This window comes from Martes martes, assembly GCF_963455335.1.
Source record: "Martes martes genome assembly, chromosome: 7".
NCBI classification, from domain to species: domain Eukaryota; kingdom Metazoa; phylum Chordata; class Mammalia; order Carnivora; family Mustelidae; genus Martes; species Martes martes.
In genome coordinates, this window is record NC_137894.1 from 61981545 (window position 1) to 62003261 (window position 21717).

The 21717-nt window shown below is 36.9% G+C and overlaps 1 protein-coding gene across 1 annotated transcript in view; it reads right to left on the reverse strand.

Annotated features, from left to right (window-relative positions):
- UBR1 (ubiquitin protein ligase E3 component n-recognin 1) overlaps positions 1-21717 on the reverse strand; it is a 135669-nt gene that overhangs the window by 111589 nt on the left and 2363 nt on the right. The window contains exons 2-3 of the mRNA XM_080809584.1: positions 10433-10689; positions 8225-8303 (exon numbers count right to left, since the gene is read on the reverse strand). Of these exons, the coding sequence (XP_080665710.1) occupies positions 8225-8303; positions 10433-10689 (336 nt within the window). The remainder of the gene's footprint in view (positions 1-8224; positions 8304-10432; positions 10690-21717) is intronic.

Sequence of the window (21717 nt, forward strand, 5' to 3'; positions counted from 1 at the left end):
TAGGGATGAAGGACACATAAACGACTCATTGCAATTTAGTAAATGAAGATAAAGACATACATGGGAAAGGGACAGAGAAAAAGAAGACTGGTAGTGGGCTTTGTTTTCTTCTTCAGATTTATTCTAACTGACCCTGCAATGTGTTCAATAAAAGGATACCAATGTTAGAAGCTGGCCTGGCTTTGGTATCAGCTTCCAAGGTACGAGAAGACCCTAATTAGGTGAACTCAGCCACTATTTTGGTTCTGTTTGATCAAAGCTACATTATTGTGATCACGGTTTCCTGGAATTTAATCTACTTATCAAATCAATGACCTTGGCCCTGTCAGCAAGGATGATGGCAAAATAAACAGCCTTGTTCCTACGATCCAGGAAGATGGCAAAGGAGCAATGCAGGGATATTTCATACTCAACATTCCAGAATAAGCAAGGAGAAACAACATAATTAACAATCAAGAAAATACCTTTCAATGAAGTGGAGGAAAAATTGTTTTAAGTTGGGTTCAGTCTGAAAGGTTTTAGTTTAAAGGGTTTCTATTTAAAGGTTTCTGCAGGTTCTGTGAGATTCTATACCACTAATTGTAGTACATTTGGTGTAATTCTTTCATGAGGCACTTTCGCAAAATGTACTAGGAAACTTTGAAATTCACTTTTAAAAATTAACGGACTTTTTAAGAACAGTTTTAGGTTTAAAGAAAAAATAAGCAGAAAATACCAAGTTCCCATATACCTCTACTTCCCCCCCACACCAGTTTCCCCCTATTATTGACACCTTGTATTGGAGTGATACATTTGTTGCAACTGATAAGTCAATGTTGATACATTATTTTTTGATACATTATTAACTAAAGTCCATAATTTATATTAGGGTTCTCTGTGTTGCACACTTTTTTTGGTTCTAACATATTAATAATGACATGTATATACCACTACAGTATCATATGGAATAGTTTTACTACCCTAAATATCCCCTGTGCTCCACCTATTCATTCCTCCATCCCTCTCACCACCATTGTCAGGCTCTACTTTTTAGTCTCCACAGTGTTGCCTTTTCCAGAATGTGATACAGCTAGAACCACACAGTATGTAGGCTTTCACAGTAGCTTCCTTCACGTTGCAATATGATCATTTAAGGTCCTGTCCTCTCTCTTAATAGCTCATTTCTTTTTATCACTGAAGAATATTCTATTGTAATGGTATTCCAAAGTTGGTTTATCCATTCATCTATTGATGGACATCTTGGTTGCTTCCAAGTTTTGGAAAATGTGAAAAAAGCTGCTATAAACATTCTTGTGCAGTTTTCAGTTTATTTGGGTAAATATTAAGGAACACAACTGCTGGATCATATGGTTACAGTATGTTTACTTCTGCAAGAAACTGCCAAAATGCTTTCCAAAGTAGCTGTACCATTTTGCATTTCCCTCAGGAATGAATAAGAGTTCCTGTTGCTCCTAACCTCGTCAGCATATGGTGTTGTTAGTGCTTTGGATTTTGGCCATTCTTATAGGTATGTAGTAGTACTTCATTCTTGCTTTAAAAAAAGACGATGCTAAGCATTTTTCATGTACTTGCTGGCCATTTATACATCTCCTTGGTGAAGTCTGTTTCGAATCTTTTGCCCATTTTTAAACTGGATTGTTCATTTTCTTACTGTTTAAGAGCACTTCGTATGTTTTGGATACCAGTCCTTTATCACATACATGTATTGTACACTTTCACCTAATCTGAGGCTTGTTTTTTTATTTCCTGAAATGTCCATATTTTTTAAGCCAGTAATTCCACCTCTGAGAACCTATCCTAAGGAAATAATCCTACAAACAGAAAAGTGACTCACACATAGAGATATTTATAGCAGGGTGCCTGGTTGGCTTAGTTGGTTAAGGATCTGAATCTTGATTTTGGCTTAGATCATGATCTTAGGATAGAGAGTTAGGAGCCCCAGTGTGGAGTCAGCTTGAGTTTCTCCACATCTCCCTCTGCCCCTCCCCCTGCTCACATGTGCACTTTCTAAAACAGATTAATCTTTTAAAAAAAGATGTTTATAGCAACACTGCTTACCATAAAAAAACACAACTGAATCCTAATTACATTCCCCCAATAATAAGTAATAGTTAAAATAAACTATGGGTAAGTATTATATATACAATATATTTTAAAATAAATACCAAAAATTGAATGCATAATTTATATATTTTGCTATTTCCATATAACAGTCTACCATGAGAATTTTTTTCTTTCACAACTTTATACATTTCATTTGGAGACATTTATTTCTGATTAAAGGGGAAGACTGTATGAATATGGGCATACCTCAGAGATCATACAGGTTCAGTTTCACACCACTGAAATACAGCAAATAGCATAACAAAGTGAGTCAAATGACTTTTTTGGTTTCCCAGTACTTATAAAAGTTACATTTACACTATACTGCAGTCTATTAAGTATTTAAATTATTAAACACCATTATAGTTAAAAAAAGGTATATATACCTTAATTTAAAAATATTTTACTGTTAAAAATGCTAGCCATCATCTAAGATTTCAATAAGCGGCAATCTTTTTGCTGGTGGAGGGTCTTGCCTTGATGTTGATGGCTGCTGACTGGTCAGCGTGGTGGCTGCTAGAGAAGGCATGGCTGTAACAATTTCTTAAAATAAGACAACAATAAAGCATACCACATCGACGGACTCTTCAATGTCCTCTGTTCCATGCAATGCTATTTGATGGCGTCTTACCCACAATAGAACTTCTTTCAAAACTGAAGTCAATCCTCTCCAACCCTGCCACTAATTTATCAACTATGTTTATGGAATATTCTAAATCTTTTGTTGTCATTTCAACAGTCTTCACCAGGAGTAGATTCTGTCTCAAGAGACCACTTTTGCTGCTCAGCCATCAAAAGCAACTTGTCATCCATTATAGTTTTATCATGAGCTTGCAGAAATTCAGTCACATCTTCAGGCTCCACTTCTCATTTTAGTTCTCTTGCTATTCCTATCACATCTGCAGTTGTTTTCCTCCAATCAAGTCCTGAACCCCTCAAAGTCATCCTTGAGGGCTGGAATCAACTTCTTCCAAATTCCTGTTCATGTTTTTTCCTTCTTCACATGAATCATGAATGTTCTTAATCTAAAATGATGAATCCTCTCTATAAACTTTTCAATTTACTTTGCCCATACCCATCAGAGGAAACACTTATCTGCAACAGCTGTAGTTCTATGGTATGTTTCTTTTCTTTTTTTTGGTATGTTTCTTTAAAAAAAAAAAAAGATTTTATTTGTTTACTTGACAGACAGAGACCACAAGTAAACAGAGAGACAGGCAGAGAGAGAGAGGGGAAGCAGGCTCTCCACTGAGCAGGGAGCCCAATGTGGGGCTCGATCCCAGGACCCTGAGATCATGACCTGAGCTTAAGGCAGAGGCTTTCACCCACTGAGCCACCCAGGTGCCCCTGATATGTGTTTCGTAAATAAAATTTGAAAGTTGAAATGACTCTTTGATCCACGGGCTGCAAAATGGATGCTGTGTTAGCATCAAAACATTAATCTTATTTTACATCTCCATCAGAGCTCTTGGGTGACAAGATGCACTGTCAGTAAACAGTCATATTTTGAAAAGAATCTTTTTTTTAAAAAAGATTTTATTTATTTATTTGAGAGAGAGAGAGTATGAGAAGGGGAAGGGTCAGAGGGAGAAGCAGACTCCTTGCCAAGCAGGGAGCCCGATGCGGAACTCGATCCCAGGACTCCAGGATCATGACCTGAGCCGAAGGCAGTCGCTTAACCAACTGAGCCACCCAGGCGCCCCTTGAAAAGAATCTTTTATCTGAGCAGTAGGTCTCAACAGTGAGCTTAAAATATTCAGTAAACCATGTTGTAAACAGAAATGTTTTCATCCAGGCTTTGCTGTTCCATTTACAGAGCACAGGCAAACTAGCTTTCGTGTAACTCTTAAGGACCCTAGGATTTTCAGAAATGTAAATGAGCACTGGCTTCAACTTCAAGACATCAGCTGCATTAGCTTGTAACAAAAAAGTCAGCATATCTTTCGAATTTTTGAAGCCAGGCAATGACTTCTCTCTGGCTATTAAAGTCCTAGATGGCATCTTCTTCCAATACAAAGATGTTTTGTCTACACTGAAGATTTGTTGTTGAGTGGAGCCACCTTCATTAATGATCTCACCGAGATCTCCTGGAGAACTTGCAGCTTCTACATCAGCACTTAGCTCTTCACCTCGTAATTTATGTTACGGAGATGGCTTTTCCCCCTAAACCAACCTCTGCTAGGTTCCGGCTTTTCTTCAGTAGCTTTTTCACTTCTCTCAGCCTTTACAGAATTAAAGAGCATTACAGTCTTGCTCTGGATTAGGCTGGCTTAAGGAACTGTTGTGGTTGATCTGACCTTCTATCCAGACCCCTTAGTCTTTTTCCTATCAGCAATAAGGCTGTTTTGCTTTCTAATCATTCATGTGTTCACTGCAGTAGCACTTTTAATTTCTTTTAAGAACTTAGCTAACTGGCATAAGAGATCTAGCTTTCAGCCCAACTCAGCTTTCACCATGCCTTCCCCACTAAGCTTAACCATCTCTAGCTTTTGATTAAAAGTAAAAGATGTGTGACTCTTCCTTTCACTTGAACACTTACAGGCTACTGCAGGGTTACTAAATGGCATAATTTCAATACATTTGGGTCTCAGGGAATAAGGAGGCCTGAGGAGAGTGAGAGAGAGGGGAATAGGCAGTCAGTAGAGCAGTCGAAACACATACAACCTTTATAAACTAAGTTTGCTGTCTTATATGGGTACAATTCATGACAGCCCCAAACAATTACAATAGTAATAGCAAAGGTCACACTGATCACCATAACAAATGTAATAATAATGAAAAAGTCTGACATATCACAAGAATTACCAAAAATGTAACACAGAGACATGGACTGAACAAATGCTGTTGGAAAAATAGTACCAACAGACTTGACACAGGATTGCCACAAACCTTCAAGTATAAAAAGCATGGTATCCACAAAACACAATTAAGTGAAGTGCTATAAAACTAGGCATGCCTATAATATTGTTGGTTGTAACTCATTTTCCTTGCTTTCAATAAAGGAAACATTTACTATTCAAAAATAATCTTTAACAGAGTGGGTCTTTGAAGAGAAAATGCACAGGTTAGCTTCAGGTTATTTTAAAAAAAATAGTACTGCAGTATATTCTTTTTTTTATATGTACTTTTTAAAATGTGTGTACAAGCATTTAAGTTGTACTCTTTCAACAGATTTCAACTACAGAGTACAGTGTTATCAACTATAGTCACATTGTACGTTAAGGGATAAAATATGGAGAACCTAGAGATCATGAAGAGTCACATTCACACAGCAGAATAAACAGTTCAAAATTTCAACTTTGTTATTTTCTTGTTCTCAAGTTGTTTGGACTACCCTGCCACTAAAAGTTTTTCTTGGTTCTGTCTTCTTCACAGTGTCCAATCTTTGGTCTGTCCCCTGTCATTACTCTTCTTTGTGTTCTCTGGAGCAACAGATACCCCTTCTTATTTCTTCCAATCTTTCTTTTTTTTTTTTAATGGCTGTTTCTTCTATGAAGTGTTTTATTACACAGAAGAATATACACAGTAAGGTAAGTTACAAAGGTAAGTTACAGGTAAGTTACAAAGTAAAACAATGAAAAGAACACCCATGAACCCAGCACCCAACCCAAGAGAATATTAATACTGCTGAAACTGCCTGTGCGATCATCCAGAATCCCATTCTCTTACCTGCCCTAGAAGTTACCACTCACCTGTAGTATGCTTATTAGTCATTCACTTGCTTTTCTTTAAAAATTTCACCACATATACAGGGATTCCAGAGAGAGTCTATCAATTTATTCTCTCATCAAAAGTGTTCTGTTCCCTTCACACTCACATTTGATGGGTATTATTTTTTTAAAAAGATTTTATTTATTTATTTGACAGACAGAGATCACAAGTAGGCAGAGAGGCAGGCAGAGAGAGGAGGAAGCAGGCCCTCTGCTGAGCAGAGAGCCCGATGTGGGGCTCGATCCCAGAACCCTGGGTTCATGACCTGAGCCGAAGGCAGAGGCTTTAACCCACTGAGCCACCCAGGCGCTCCTGATGGGTAGTATTTTTTAAAGCTTATAGACATCATCTTTTATTAGGCATAAAACAGCCCATCCTTCGGATGACTCAAAGGTTCCTGAGTAAGTCAATGTAAGCACCTTCTTCTGTAAGATGAGCTCTACAAAACCAAGATGGCAAACCTAGGTATGCTCCATAAAAGAGTGCTTTGTGGTGATGATGTAAACTGGTAAGCTTTAAAAACTTGAAGGTAGCCTGGTGAAAAAGTTCCCAAAATTTAACAAACAAGTTTTTACCATTCTACAGAAAAACCAGAAAAGGAAGAAATGTAGTGAGCTCTTTCATGAGCTCTTTCACAGAGCTACATGGATACAACTTAAAGGACTGGTCTTTATTCTGGGATTATCCTACTTTCCTGGAATTAAAATGTCTTTTCCTTTATAAAATTATAGCAAATGGCAGGTATATTTGGTTGCTGTCCATGTGTCCTTTTTAAAATTAAAACTGAACTTAATTAGCAAAAGAAAAATTGAAAACCCTATGTCTCATTCAAAGCTTTTGCAAACTGTACTGACCCCCAAGATCCCAAAGCTTAGAAAGCATAAGCTTAGAAGTCTTGAAGTCTGAGGAACTGGAAAAATTTGGTCTTAAGACTTTTAGCATCTCTGAGTAAAAATAAGAAGAAATGAACAACTTTCTCATGTCTCTACTTCCGGCATTCTTTCTTTGGTTTTCCAGCATAAGCAATACTACAATTAACGGAGGTGATAAGAAAATACGGAAATATGGAATAAAGTTAACAAATGCTTAACTTTATAAATCTCATCAGCAATTAGCTTTGCAATCTTGGGAAAACATTTTAACCATACTATATCATAGGTTCCTCTATCTATTTATTCTTGTGCACAATAATAATAATACTTATAATCTTTATCAATAGCCTATCGCCTCCTGAAATAGAAGTAGTAATGTTGAGGCCAGTCTCACAACATGAATAGTGCTTTCAACTTTATAGAAGACACAGATATACCTTTAAGATGTTATATACATTTATACAGGACCTTAGTATATTTAACAGGATGTTAAAGAGAACCATCAATAAAATCAACATCTGTCTAAGCCCAGAGTATACAAAGTATACAACCAATACAAATATGTGAGAAATACATTTCAGCTCAAAATAACAAAAGTTGTCTAAAAATGTAACAAGTAAGGAAAAAACCCCTCAACCTCATTAGTAATTAGGAAAATTAAGACCACAATGTGATACTATTATAGACCCACCAGACTGGCTAAAATTAAAATGACTGACAAGACCAAATCTTCCAAGAATGTGCAGCAATGGAAACTTTCATGTACTGCTGGAGAGGCTATAAATTAGTATACACACTTAGGAAAACAATGTGACATTATTTATTATAACTAATGATTCACATACCCTAGAACTCAGCATTCTATTCCAGATATGTACTTTAGGGAAACTACTGGACATGTGTACCAAAATACACAAATAAGAATGTTCACAGCATAACTGTTCATAACAGCCCCAAACTAGAAACAATCCACACATATGGTACAATGAATAGAGACAACATGGATTATTGAACACCTAAAGGTCACTGGACAAACTATAGTTATTAGACATAATACTCAACAAGAAAAAGATATAGCATGACTATGTCTATATAAAGCTCAAAAATAGATAAAACTATTCAATGTGATTTGGGTGATAAACTAAAAGAGAAATCAAGGAAACCATTATCACACAACACTGGAGAAAGGTTATCACAACGGGAGAGAGAAAGACTGATGTAGAAGGGATAAACAGGAGGCCTCTGAGAGCTGACAATGCCTACTCTTGACTTAAGTAGTGGTTATACAGATGTTCGCATCATAGTTATTCTCTAAGTGTTCATCTGCTTTATACAATCTCTTGTATAAACATGATATATCTCACAAAAAAATTATACAAAGGGCTGCCTCTTGAGGTAGTAGATCTCGTATCACATGATACTTAACCAGAACTAAAGGTTCACATATCAGAGCTATTACAGCAGGATTTCAAGTACTGGTAGGAATTCAGACTAGATGGCCACCAGGTTCTAGAGATACTATGGATGTATTTTCATACCTTATAACGATGGTTTTTATGAACACTATTCTGGAAGCAGTCCATACAGAGTACACATGTTGGGTCAATTGCACAGTCCCTGAAAAAAATTAAAAATTAGATTCCAAAATTTAGAGGACGCCAATGATGTTTAAGGTGTTAATATAATGTGAATGAGTTTCCTGTGTGATGCACAAGCTGAATATGAAAATGTCTCAAACACTAAATTCTAAATAATTTTAGCCATTATGTGAATACTTAGGATTGGTTTTGCTTCTTAAGTCATCCTCACTATTTTGAGCTTTTACCTGATTTCAGACTCTTAAGTTGCAAATCGAAATTAGTTTTATGACAAATAATTAGCTGTTTTTTCCATTAACTGTCATCGTCTTACCCTCCTGCCTTTATAAACATTTTTTTTTATAAACACTGATTGTTCACTGGTAAATGAGGCTTGGATAAAGACAAAATTCATTGGAATGTAAGCAGCATAATGGCAGGATTGTTTCTTTATTTTGTATATTGTTATGTCCTAAGCACCTAGAACAGTGCCGGGCACCTGATAGGTATTCAATTAATATTTATAGAATGAACAAAAAAAATTCAATCTCTCTTAATCTCTTCCCTAATAGTAACTCTAAAAAGTCACTATCTTATTTAACATTTCCAGAAAAACATTAAGAGCAACATAAACTGGTGAAAAGTGCAAAAGAAATTTTTAAAATATCTGATTTTGAAGAATTGAAGAGATGGCACTAGCAAGTTTAAAAAATGATTTTAAAGGCTATTAGGAAATAAAGATTGCCTAATTATAGTCTTGAAAATATATATGATCTACTGACCTATTTAGAGCAGAATTTCTCTACCTCAGCAGTACTGACATTCCGAACTGGGTAATTACTTACTGGGGATAGAGGAGACTGTCCCGTGCACTGCAGGATGCTTCAGGAGCAACCCTGTCCTCTATCCACCAGATGCTAGTACCATTTCCCCAGTTGTGACAATTTAAAATGCCTCCATGAGACTTTTGGAGAAGTGAGATCTATAAATATCTATCACACTTTAGCTGAGACTGATTGGGCTTCAGCTAAAATATACATAAGAAGATAAACAAACCTTACTACGTATGTAGTAAAATAATACACAAGATACAAAAGCTGACTTTTTTTCTGAGAAAAGAACAGGATAAAGATACTGTGTGCTAACCAACTGTTAACTATAAGTAAACCAGTCAAACCTAGAATTATAGTGAAGCCAAAAATAATTCTCTGAATTTATGAAGTCTAAAAATTCACTCCTAACCTGAACTACCTCTAGTAAAGGGGGAAAAAAACCCCACTGGGGCGCCTGGGTGGCTCAGTGGGTTAAGCCTCTGCCTTCGGCTCAGATCATGATCTCAGGGTCCTGGGATCGAGCCCCGCATCGGGCTCTCTGCTCAGCAGGGAGCCTGTTCCCCCCACCCCCGCCCCGCTCTCTCTGTGTCTGCCTCTCTGCCTACTTGTGACCTCTGTCTGTCAAATAAATGAATAAAATCTTAAAAAAAAAAAAAAAAAAACCCCACCCCACTAAAACTAGAGTACAGCTAAGATGTAAAAGATGAAAACTTCAGGCAGGAGTAGGGAGTAAAAATGTTCTCTGTGCTACCCTGATGTTTAAGACACCTGCTCTTAGAAAGGACAAAAAGCCTAAAAAAGCCTAAAAAGCTGTTTCCAGTTTCCCTACTACTAGCCTTTTCTACTCAACTGAATTACAACTGTTCCTACAGGCCCACAGTCCCTTGACACCAAATCTCACTTGGTAGCAAAAACTGACCTGAAATGACATGAGACTGCAGACTTTATTTATACTACTTGTTGTGAATATTCATAGATTTCTTACAGAAATGCTATGTTTGATAATAGGATCCTGCCTTGACACTGCTGGGAAAGTGTTCAGGACTCTGAAATACACCCAGCCCAGGGTTTCAGATAAGAGTATGTGGACTATATTATAAGCAACACAAAAGTCCATCACTTAAGTACTTTTAGAGAAGGAAAAGTGAGACAACTGTCTAAGTCATATACTCAAAAACAAGCTATACAAGCAGAAACAGATTTATAAGTGGATAATAAAAGGAAATTAAGTATGATTAAGTATATTATAAAAAGTAATAGGCAAAATAAAATACATCATAAGTACAAAATACCAAAACAGAAATTGTAACCAATCCTGTAAATTTCTAATTCTTACCTACAAGAATATGTTGTCTCTCCACTTTTGAAAACCTTCCCACAGAGCTGAAATGCTCCACTATGCTTCAATTTCTCTAAGCAAATATCTGGATCTTCTCCAAATAAGTACCATTCCAGTGGAGTGAATATGGACATTTGTATACTCTCCTCCTGCTTTTCCAAGTCTGGGTCCATTTCAGCAGAATAAATTTCTGGCACCAATTGGGCCAAATAGTGCAAGAAAGTAGTATAAAAATCAACTTGCTGATCCCACCACTGAAAGAAAAGAAAATGAAAATTAGACTGTTACAAATTTCCTCTTGAAGATATAGGGGGACAAACATTGGCACAATTCTGTAATTTCAGAGAAAGTGATTAACAATGTATTATTTTATCCCTCACCAATACAAAAGGAAAGTGGGTAAAAGCAAACTGGGTAATTAAAAAAAAAAAAAATAGCCTTGGAAGTAAGTGGTTGCCCACATACCATATATACCTGGAAAAAGGAAGAGAAGCTATAATGGATGAGAATTACCCTTCCCTCTTAGAATGGGCAACTCCTCGTCTGTGAAGACAATTCTATTACCAGTCAGGTGCTGCAGAGACAAAGCATTTCCCACACTCTTAGTTTAATTGTTTTAAGGAACCATAACATTTACTGAGAGATCAAAATGAATGAATGCAAAAGAGCTTTTAAAAGTTTTTTTTTTAAATTTATTTATTTGTTAGAGAGAGAGAGCGAGCGAGCACAGGCAGACAGAGTGGTAGGCAGAGGCAGAGGGAGAAGCAGGCTCCCCGCCGAGCAAGGAGCCCGATGTGGGACTCGAACCCAGGACGCTGAGATCATGACCCTAGCCGAAGGCAGCTGCTTAACCAACTGAGCCACCCAGGCGTCCCGCAAAAGAGCTTTTAGAATGCCAAAAGCACTAAACATAAAAGAAAATGGATAAATTAGACTCACCAAAAAGTAAACCTAAACCCTTCTACTCTTTAAAAGAAACTATTTCAGAGGGCTTCCCCCTCTCCCATTCCCCCTTAAAAATCTTTTAAAGATTTTAAAAAACTTAAAAAAAATAAAGGAAACTATTTCAGATGGCTTATTTGTACATGAAAACATGCTCACCATCATAAGTCATTAGAGAAATGCAAATTAAAGTGACAGTGAGATACCCCTCCACACCCTATTATATTAAGGTGTAGATAAAAAATAAAATAAAAAACTGACAATACTGGTGCATAAACAATGAATTCTGGTACACTGAAAAGAAATTTAAAAATTAAAAATTAAAAAAAAAACTGACAATACCAAGTATCAACAGGATGCATTAAACTGGAAAAGGAAAATGCTGGTAGGAACTGAAAATGGTTTAGTCACTTTACAAAAGAGTCTGGTACTTTCTTTAGAGTTAAACATATACTTACTGTATGATGCAGCAATCAAACTCTAATGACGCAGCAATCAAACTCTAAAAAAAGTATCTACCTAAGAAATGAAAACTTAAGTTCACACAAAAAAGTATACATGAATGTTACAGTAGCAGCTTTAAACTGCCAAAACCCAGAAATGACCCAATTGTCCTTCAACTGGTGAATTAGAGACAAACTATTACAGCCAAACCATGGAATACTGCTCAAAAATAAGAATAAGAAGTTACTGGGGCACCTGGGTGGCTCAGTGGGTTAAAGCCGCTGCCTTCGGCTCAGGTCATGATCCCAGCTTCCTGGGATCGAGTCCCGCATCGGGCTCTCTGCTCAGCAGGGAGTCTGCTTCCCCCTCCCCCTCCACCTGCCTCTCTGCCCTACTTGTGATCTGTCAAATAAATAAATAAAGTCTTAAAAAAAGAAGAAGTTACATACATGCAACAAAATCTATTATTGTAAAAACAGTCTAACTCAAAAGGCTACGTACCGCCTCTTAGCAAATGGGGACATGTTCATAGTGACATCATCTGTGTAAACTGAGCAGAGCTCATCTCTGTGCCAAATTCCTGATTCCCATTAAATATGGGTTTCATAGACACTATATGCAGGTTTCAATAACACCACCATTCCACTCTTACTTGTTTCAAACAAAACAGCTTTCAAAAAATGCCCTGTTAAAAAAGACATTTGGGGATTACTCACTGGCCATTTGGGCTTAAATGTGAGGTATGATTACCCTAAACCATCCAACCAGACCAGCCTGAACAATTTTCAATGGCACTCAGTAACAGCAAGCTTAAATGAACAGAAGGTTGAGTGCACGAAATCTCTACTATCAACTCAACACTGACAATTTAGTTGCACTTAACATCCTTCTAGTTAAATTAGTATTATTCATGTGAAACGGGCTGGCTCTCTGGTGTTAATGGTATTTCATGTTTGTCTCATAGTTAGTATAAACTGGTAGTTATACATAATTTTGTATTTGTACACATTAAAGTTATATTCTAAAAATAATTTTAAAATTTAAAGGCTATATACTGTATGATTCTATTTATAGGACATTTAGGAAAAGGCACAACTATATCAAGATGGAGGACTGCACAGTGGTTCCCAGGGGTTTACTGCAAAGTGGAAGAGAGGAAAAAATTTTTTAAAAGATTTTATTTATTGGGGCGCCTGGGTGGCTCAGTCGGTTAAGCATCTGCCTTTGGCTTGGGTCATGATCCCAGGGTCCTAGGATAGAGCTCCGAATCAGGCTCCCTGCTCAGCGGAAAGCCTGTCTCTCCCTCTCGCTCTGCCTGCTCTCTATCTCTTTGTCAAATAACCAAAATCTTTAAAAAAAAAAAAAAGATTTTATTGATTAAGCATGTGATTCCTGATCCTGGGGTTGTAAGTTGGAGCCCCATGTGGGGTGCAAGGTTACTGAAAAAATCCTAAAAAAAAGGTGATGTCAAATAGTCTCAGAATATCTCCTCAAAGACATTTATTAACTATAAGGGGAAAAGGTAATAACTTTAAAGTAGAGAAACTCTGCAGATACCAACTTAACCAAGTGATTAACATAAATATCACCAGTAATAAGAATAATGATACCAAGAATCCCTTAATATGATACACTGAGAAGGCTATGGTACCACTTTTGTGTTATTTTTCCCAAAAATACATAACCTCATTATAATCATGAGAAAACATCAATCCAAACTGAGGAACATTCTAAAAAATAATTGTTCAGTATTCTTCAAAAATGTCAAGGTCGTGAAAAATAAGGCAAGAACAAGATGCTGTTACAAACTTGAAGATTATGGAGAAAGTAAGACCCTATTACAGACTGGAGGCAATGAAGGAGAAATAACTAGACTTAATGTGAGATCCTAGATAGGATTCTGGAACAGAAAAATAATTAATGTCAGTGGGAAAACTATTATAATTCAAATAAGGTCTATAGTTTAGTTACTATCAATACTAATTTCCTGTCCCTGATAATTATACTATGGTTATGTAAGATGCTAACATTAGGGAATGCAGGTGTGAAGGATATAAGAGAACTGTTACTACTATTTTTGCAAGTTTTCTGTTAAGTCTAAAATGAGTTCAAAATAAAAAGAAAAAAAGAACTGATACTGAAGATGATTATTTACTAATACAGAAAGTCATTAATAGTATACAGTTTGGTAAAGCAGGTTACAATGCAGTGTATATAAAATCTCATTTTGGCTAAATATTTTACATGAAGGGAAAAAATCAGGAAGAATATACACCAAAATGTTAACAGCAGTTGGTAGTAAGAGTTTAGCATATTTTCACAGAAACTGTACATTTGCTTACCTAATATGAATAATATTCTTAGTGACAGTTTCCATATTTGGGGGGAATTTTTTAATTGTAAAAATATTTTACTAAAACCTTTAAAAAAAAACAATTATACCTTCCAGTATTCTAACTCCCAACTTTTCTAGGGTATGCACAGACCAACAACTTGTTTCCTCCACAAATCTACCAACAACTGTAATTATAAAGTAAAGAATATCTAATGTTCTATTGTACACCTAAAGTTCTTTTCTCCAAACAGTACTAAATGAAAAAAGGCCTGTTTATTTACCGCTATATACCAAACAAAAAATTTTCTGTATTATCTAATTATGGAAGGCACAGAATCAGTTGAAGTTTTTGAAGAATACTTTTAAGTATTTGACAGCCACCAAAATCTAAGGGATCTTCTGGTTCAAGTCTCTCATTTTATAGATGAAAAAAACTGAGTCACAGGGAGAAATAAACTGTCTTTTCCAAGATTGAATAAACAATTAATATCATAGTCAGGAACAGAAGTTAGGTATCCTAACTCCTAGAGTTCAGTGCTCATTGTACTCAACCAAATATAAGCACACAGTACATCTGAATTTACCTTTACGAACAATCAATTTCGTTTTAATCATAAAACAAAAAAAGAAACATAGTTTTGCCTTCTTTTTATTTCCTTCCTCCAAATGAAGCGTATTCACTAACAACTGCCTAACACTCCTGTGTACTACTAAATATTCTTAAATTCTATCTCTGTCATTACATATCTCGGTGTGAACTAATATTTTATTCTTATTTTTAAAAAGATTTTATTTATTTATTTGTCAGAGTGTGCACACAAGCAGGGGAAGCAGGAAGCAGAGGTAGAAGCAGACTCCCCACTGAATAAGGAGCCTGATGTGGAACTCAATCCCAGGACCCCAAGATCATGACCTAAACCGAAGGCAGATGCTTAACGAACTGGGCCACCCAGGCATCACCGTGTGAAATAATACTTTGAAATGTTATCTTTATACTGTTGGTTGATTTGGCCAGAATGTCTGGGTGTTGATGCCTTTAATGACCTCTTCAGTGATCTTACCACTAGCTCTCCATCATTCCATCCCCACTGTGAGTTAATCCTTAAGGTCCATCAAACTCAAGGCACTCCTCTCTGACTACTACACTGATCAGCCTAAACAAATTTCTCTCCCCTGTAACTCAAATATAGCACTTACTGAAGGAGGTACTTATTCAGTACCTACATTAGTTATCTTCATCTGTGTCCACCTAGCCTCTTCACCCAGACTATAAATTCCCTGAGGTGAGGAATGCTGCCTTTTAAATAAATCCCTGGGGACGCCTGGGTGGCTCAGTTGGTTAAGCAGCTGCCTTCGGCTCAGGTCATGGTCCCGGCGTCCTGGGATTGAGTCCCACATCGGGCTCCTTGCTCGGCAGGGAGCCTGCTTCTCCCTCTGCCTCTGCCTACCACTCTGTCTGCCTGTGCTTGCTCGCTCTCTCTAACAAATAAATAAGTTAAAAAAAATTTTTTTAAATAAATCCCTGTATCACCACAGGCCCACCACAAATAATAAAAGTTCTCTTGGGGCGCCTGGTTAAGCATCTGACTCTTGATTTCAGTTCAGGTCATGATCTCAGGGTTGTGGAGTTGAGCCCCACATAGGGCTCCATGCTCAGTGAGGAGTCTGCTTGAGATTCTCTCCCTCTCGCTCTCCCTCTACCCCGCCTCCCCCTACATGTTCCCTCTTTCTAAATAAATAAATAAATAAATAAAATCTTAAAAGAAAAAAATGTTCTCAGTCATTGCTGAATTTTGTAGATTTCTTGCTAGAGAGAACAAAGCAAATATTGATTGACATTAAACCTTCTAAAACTATAGAATTCTTATAGGAGATAAAGTATAATTTCACTCTTTCATGAAGACTTTTTCCTAGATGACTGCCACATCTATGAAAAATCGTTTTCAGCTAAGATTTGTCTTTTTTTCCAGATAAGAGTAACTACACAGCATGTATTTTACTGGGTGATACGTTCAGGAATTATTGGTGCCTGGAATAGATTTGATTTTCTTATTTATTTGTTTGGTTGTTTTTAGTATTTTTACCCACTTCAGATAAGAATAAAATTAAGCATCTTTAATTTCAATGTCCAGAGGGGGGAAAATTTTTTTTTTCAAATTTAGAGTTCAGAGAGGATTTTCTTAATTGACTGTTCTGTAAAAACAAGTTCTCACAACATTTAAATTCCCAAACATTCCAAACATTTTTCTCATCCCCATGGAGATTAAGATATGTTCTCAACTCTGACCCAGGGACTTGGATTCCTGTTTGGGAACATCATTCTGAAAAAGGAACGTACTTTTAAAACGTTCCTTTTGTTCAAACCACAACTTACACATCTTTAGACAACTGCTCACATCCATGAGGCTTCAGATTCCCTGAAACTCTTTTCCCAGCTCTTCTGTTTTAAAGTAGTAACAAAATCTAGAGGCTCTGGGATTGTTCATAACAAGTACTGGATGAATGTAATCGGAGTATCTCCAGACATCAAGAAATCTTTTGGTTACACAAAGGTTTCTTGTAATACTATTGGACAGATTCATAAAGTTTCATAAAAACAAGCAAACAATAACAGCAAAACCCCTAAGCTCAACTGCTTACCCCATGAGGAATACTATCTATAGCATATCTGATAATTAGTTTCCTAAGCCTGTCTGAACACTTCCTTTCAGCCAAAGTCCATTCTTACAGCTCATAATTAAACCAAAATCTACTCTCCTGTAATTTTTATCCTATACTGCCTCAAATAATCCACATGATATACTCTGCTCTTTCATCAAACAACCTTTCAAATAAATGAAGACAACTATTAAGTCTCCCATCAGTCTCTATTCTGGAGCTACACTGGAACACAGAAACTAAAGAAATCTGTTCATCCCCAGAAATGACATTTGGTCATCCCTAATGCCACGGTATTTAGACTACTCTCTATGTTGATTACTCTTTTATGGAACATGTACAATGTGCCTCTGTATAGAGAAGTGGGACTATTTCTTACCTTCCTTATCCAGGGTACTTAACCACTCAAAAAGGTCACATTCTTTTTTTTTGGCAGCCACATCATATCATGACTTAGTGAGTTTGTGGACAACTAAAACCCTTAGGATAATCACATATGACAAACCTGGTCCAATACACAAATATCCAACCCGAGGTATAAGGCTGTACTTTCACCCCAATTGAATTTCACTTTGTTAGTTCTGAAGCAATGTTCAGACTAAGGAGATATTTTGTATGTGTGTCCTATAACGTATTTCTTATCCCTGCCAGCTTTGTGTTGTTCGTAAATACGATAAGTAAGTATACTATGTCTTCATGGCACTGATAAAATAAGCTAGGCTCAAATATAGAATCATGTGACAAATAAGGCCCCTCTCTTTTCTTTTAAGATAATACACAAGCATACTGTCAAAATTTAGTTTCCGAAAGCATTCTGCCCCCAAGTTATTCTCTTCCTTTTTCTTCTTTGATCATAGGTTCATGCTCCAATTTTCTAAGCTCTCCTTGAAATCTTTGGAACAATGAATTCTGCTTTCCTAAACTGTGGAATAAACATCTCATATTTCTACTGTATTGAATATATTTGCAAATGGACTAAAATCCTTTCTTAGACTACAAGGTAGAGTATGTGTGCATATAAAAATAAATGGATAAATTAACAGGTTTTTCTTCCTGTTCCTAAGTCATTCTAGCTTACCCATAAATACCAAAAGTTCAAAGGGATTTTTTAAAGTAATCCATAAAGACACAGTTAAGTGGTTAAGCCCCACTCCTCCAAACAGGTCAAATAGACTTTGTTCTGAAGGAGAATTATTAAAGTCAAGTGATTAACAACAGACTCTATCCTGGACCGGTCCTGTATCATTCCCGGATAGCAAGGAGGCACTTAGGGAAACACAATAACTCTCCTAGAGTTATTCGGTAACATTTATTTAGTACAGCATATTTCTATAAGCACTTAGCGTATTACAGGGTACAACTTAACACCGAAAAAAAAAGCTGTACCAAATGCTTTTAAAAAACCAAACTCATCAAATAACAACTGTTTCTTCAACAAGAGGCATATTAACTCAGAATACCTTAAAAGAACATGAAGGAGTTCACAGTACATCACCTGGGACTACAGAGTTTTAATATTTTGTCTTAAGTCACCTGAAGCAATGAGTTAAAAGCTTAAAGAAAACTTTCACAGAGCACGGTGTACAATTTGCACCTGTAGAGAAATGGGTAAAATGATTGCAAGAGAAATCTGAAATAACCCTCAAGGCCAGCACACATGAAGAGAGAATGGTCAGGACACTGCATTGGTTCATCCTGCACCACTGATTTACACACGTATCTACCCACAGTCTCCCCATGCAGTATTGAAGACAAAAACCTCTTTATTTGCAGGACAATGTCTGTTATTAAACAAAATCAGTCCATCTTCAGCACCAGCTTATCCACACTAAATTACTATTCTTCCCTAGACTATTAAAGGTAGTGGGATTGAATCTACCACTGTAATCTGCAATTTTACACCTCAACTTCACATTTGAGTCTATAGAGTCTGATACTGAAAATCAGAATTTTCCTTAGCTGTCCACAACAGAAATTAGGAGATAATGATGAAAAAACAACACACTCTAGGCTCTGCTATGATCTGGTGACAAAGCACTTCAGTCAGGACTCAAGAGACCTTGGTTTTCCATCCTAGTTTTCTCATTATAAGTGTGCCTTTGGTATAGAAAGCTGTGCTCTGGCCTAAAATGATATAGATTGCAATTTCTAAGAAATAGCACCACTACGGAAAATAATATATAACTTCACGTTCTTTCTTTTGTATCTTAGTATTTTACTCATTTTTAAAAGATTTTCATTTTTTAAAGTAATCTGTACACCCCACATGGGGCTCGAACTCACAACCCTGAGATCCAGAGTCACATGCTCCATCAACTAAGCCAACCAGGTGCCCCATCTCAGTATTTTAAGGTCAACTATCAAAATAAATTTTTATCTTTTAAAGATCCAGTACACATATGAGATTGTAGACAAATTTTTCCTTGATTTAATGTTTATTGCATGATTATTATTAATATTACACTTAAAAAAAACCCTAAAATCCCATTTGGAGACAATATACCTTTGGGAGTAATGGAAATGTTCTGTACCTCAATTTAGTAATAGTTACACAGGTGTATACATTCATCAAAACTCATCAACCAAAACACTTAAAATGGAAGAATTTTATTGTACTTAAATGTAACTTGATAATGTTAATTTTTTTAAATTCCCCTTTCAATTTTAAACCTTTCAGCCTCATTTTCTCTTAACCTCCTCAACTCCTATTACCTTCACCTCCACTCCACCTCGGTTATTGTCTTCTCATTCACTCATTCATGCATGCATTCAATAAAAATTCTGAAACAATGTGTTAGGTACTGGAGATACAGGTATGAACAAGAACAGCTCACGCTCAAGGAGTTTATTGTCTAGAAAAACAGACAGCAAACAGGTAATGCTCAGGACAGCCTGAGACATGCTGTGTACAACAGAAATATGAAAAGGGTGCTCCAGGAATGCACAGAGGCTCCTCTAACCAGCTCTATCATCACAAAAGCTGATGTGCCTTCATGTTCTCAAACTCCAGAAGCCCTTACAGACCATAATGTTCAGTTCTTCCATTTATGTCAACATCATAACTTTAATAACTCAGATCCTACCAATACTCCACAGAATTCCTATTTTGGCTTTTCCTATACCCCACCTTCAGCCTAGACCCCAATGTTAGCTACTACCCTCGTATGCCTCCTCATTTCTCTTCCCATCCTCCCTCCACAACTCCTTCCCCTAATCACCACCAATCTTGTTAAAATAAATCCCTAATGTTGATTCTCAGTTATTCATTAAGAGTACATAAATGTCCACTATTTCAAACACATACTGGGATATATCAATGGACAAGTCAGACATGATCCTTGGCTTCATGGAGCTTGCATTCTGGTGGGAAAGACAGATATTTAAATAATAAGGACAGCACAGTAATTATAGATTGTAATAAGTACAATAAAGGAAATAAACAGAGTGCTTACACATAGAAGGATAAGAAGAACCCATCTTTTAGACTGGGTAAGCATCAAGAAAAAGCAAAGGAAAAACACTCTTGGGAAAAAGAACAGCAAGCAAAGGCACAGGCCCTAGAGCAAGACAGATCTTGTGCTTGTTTTAGAAACTAACAGGCCATGTGGCTAATAGTAAATGACAAGAAATAACAGGAAATGAGGGGGAAATGCAGGAGCCAGATCATGCAGGATCTTGAAAGACTTGTAATGAGTTTAGATTTTATTCTAAGTAAAATGGGAAGTCACTGAAGGATTTAGGCAGGAGGCTGACATGATCTGAATTAGTTTTAAAAAGATTACGCTGGTTGATCTGTAGAAAATAAACTGGAAGAGGGCAGAAATGGAAGCGAAGAGACTAGTTAAGAGGCCACTCCAGTTGCCTAGGCAACAGATGGTGGCTAGGACTAGAGAGGTGGAGTGGAGACAGAGTTGTTTGTGTTCAAGAGCTATTACAGAAGTGTCATGAGACAGGGATAAGAAAATTCTTGATCAGCCTCCCTTCTTTCCCCTCTCCAAACCTGGTTCTTTCTCTCAGAATATGACACAACCATGGCCATGAATGCTTAAACCAAAAACTGAGGATCCAGATGTCATTTGCTTCTTCCCTTTTATCCTCATGCCTAATCCATTAGCAAACCTTTTTGCTTCTACCATACCTGCAAAATCTCTCTCAAATCTATCCACTTCTCTGTATCTCTAGTGATGTCTCTCTAGTACAAACCACCATCAGCTAAGGCTTAGGTTATAGCAGTAACTTTCTAATTGCTCCCCCTGTTTCAAACACTTATCAGACATCCAAGTGGCTATATCAAGTAGGCAAGTAGTTGGATTTGTGAATCGTTAAGTTCAGAAGTGAGATGACCCGGAGATATAAATTTGAGAACAGAATGCATACTAACAGTATTTAAAGCCACAGAACTGGATGAAATCACATAGGCAGAGGGTGTAGATAGGAAAAAGAAAAAACCTTAGTGCTAAGCCAGGAGACACCTTCTGAGACCGACTGAGGAAAGAAAATCCAGTCAAAGTAGACAGAAGGCAAAAGTTCTGTCAGACCACCCCACATACTCTCTGAATTCCCAGTTTTTCTCAGTCCTTACCTTCTTGACCCAATAAACCACCCTCTCCTAGAAACTAGACCCTATGGCATCATACTACTCTCACCTACTTGCCTGGCTGCTACCTTTCTAAGTCCTTCTCTGGTCCTTCCTCCATCTCCTATTCCTGAAATTCAATCATCCCTGTCCCGAGTCCTTCTCCCTCTCTTCTTTCCCTCTCTCCCTCTGTGTCTGAACTTGTGTGTACGTGATCATGTGTGTGTACACACACACACACCCACACACACAATTTTCTCCTCAAAGATCTTCACCATTCCCATAATCTCAACCGTCAACTCTGTATTGAGAATTTCCAAATGTCTA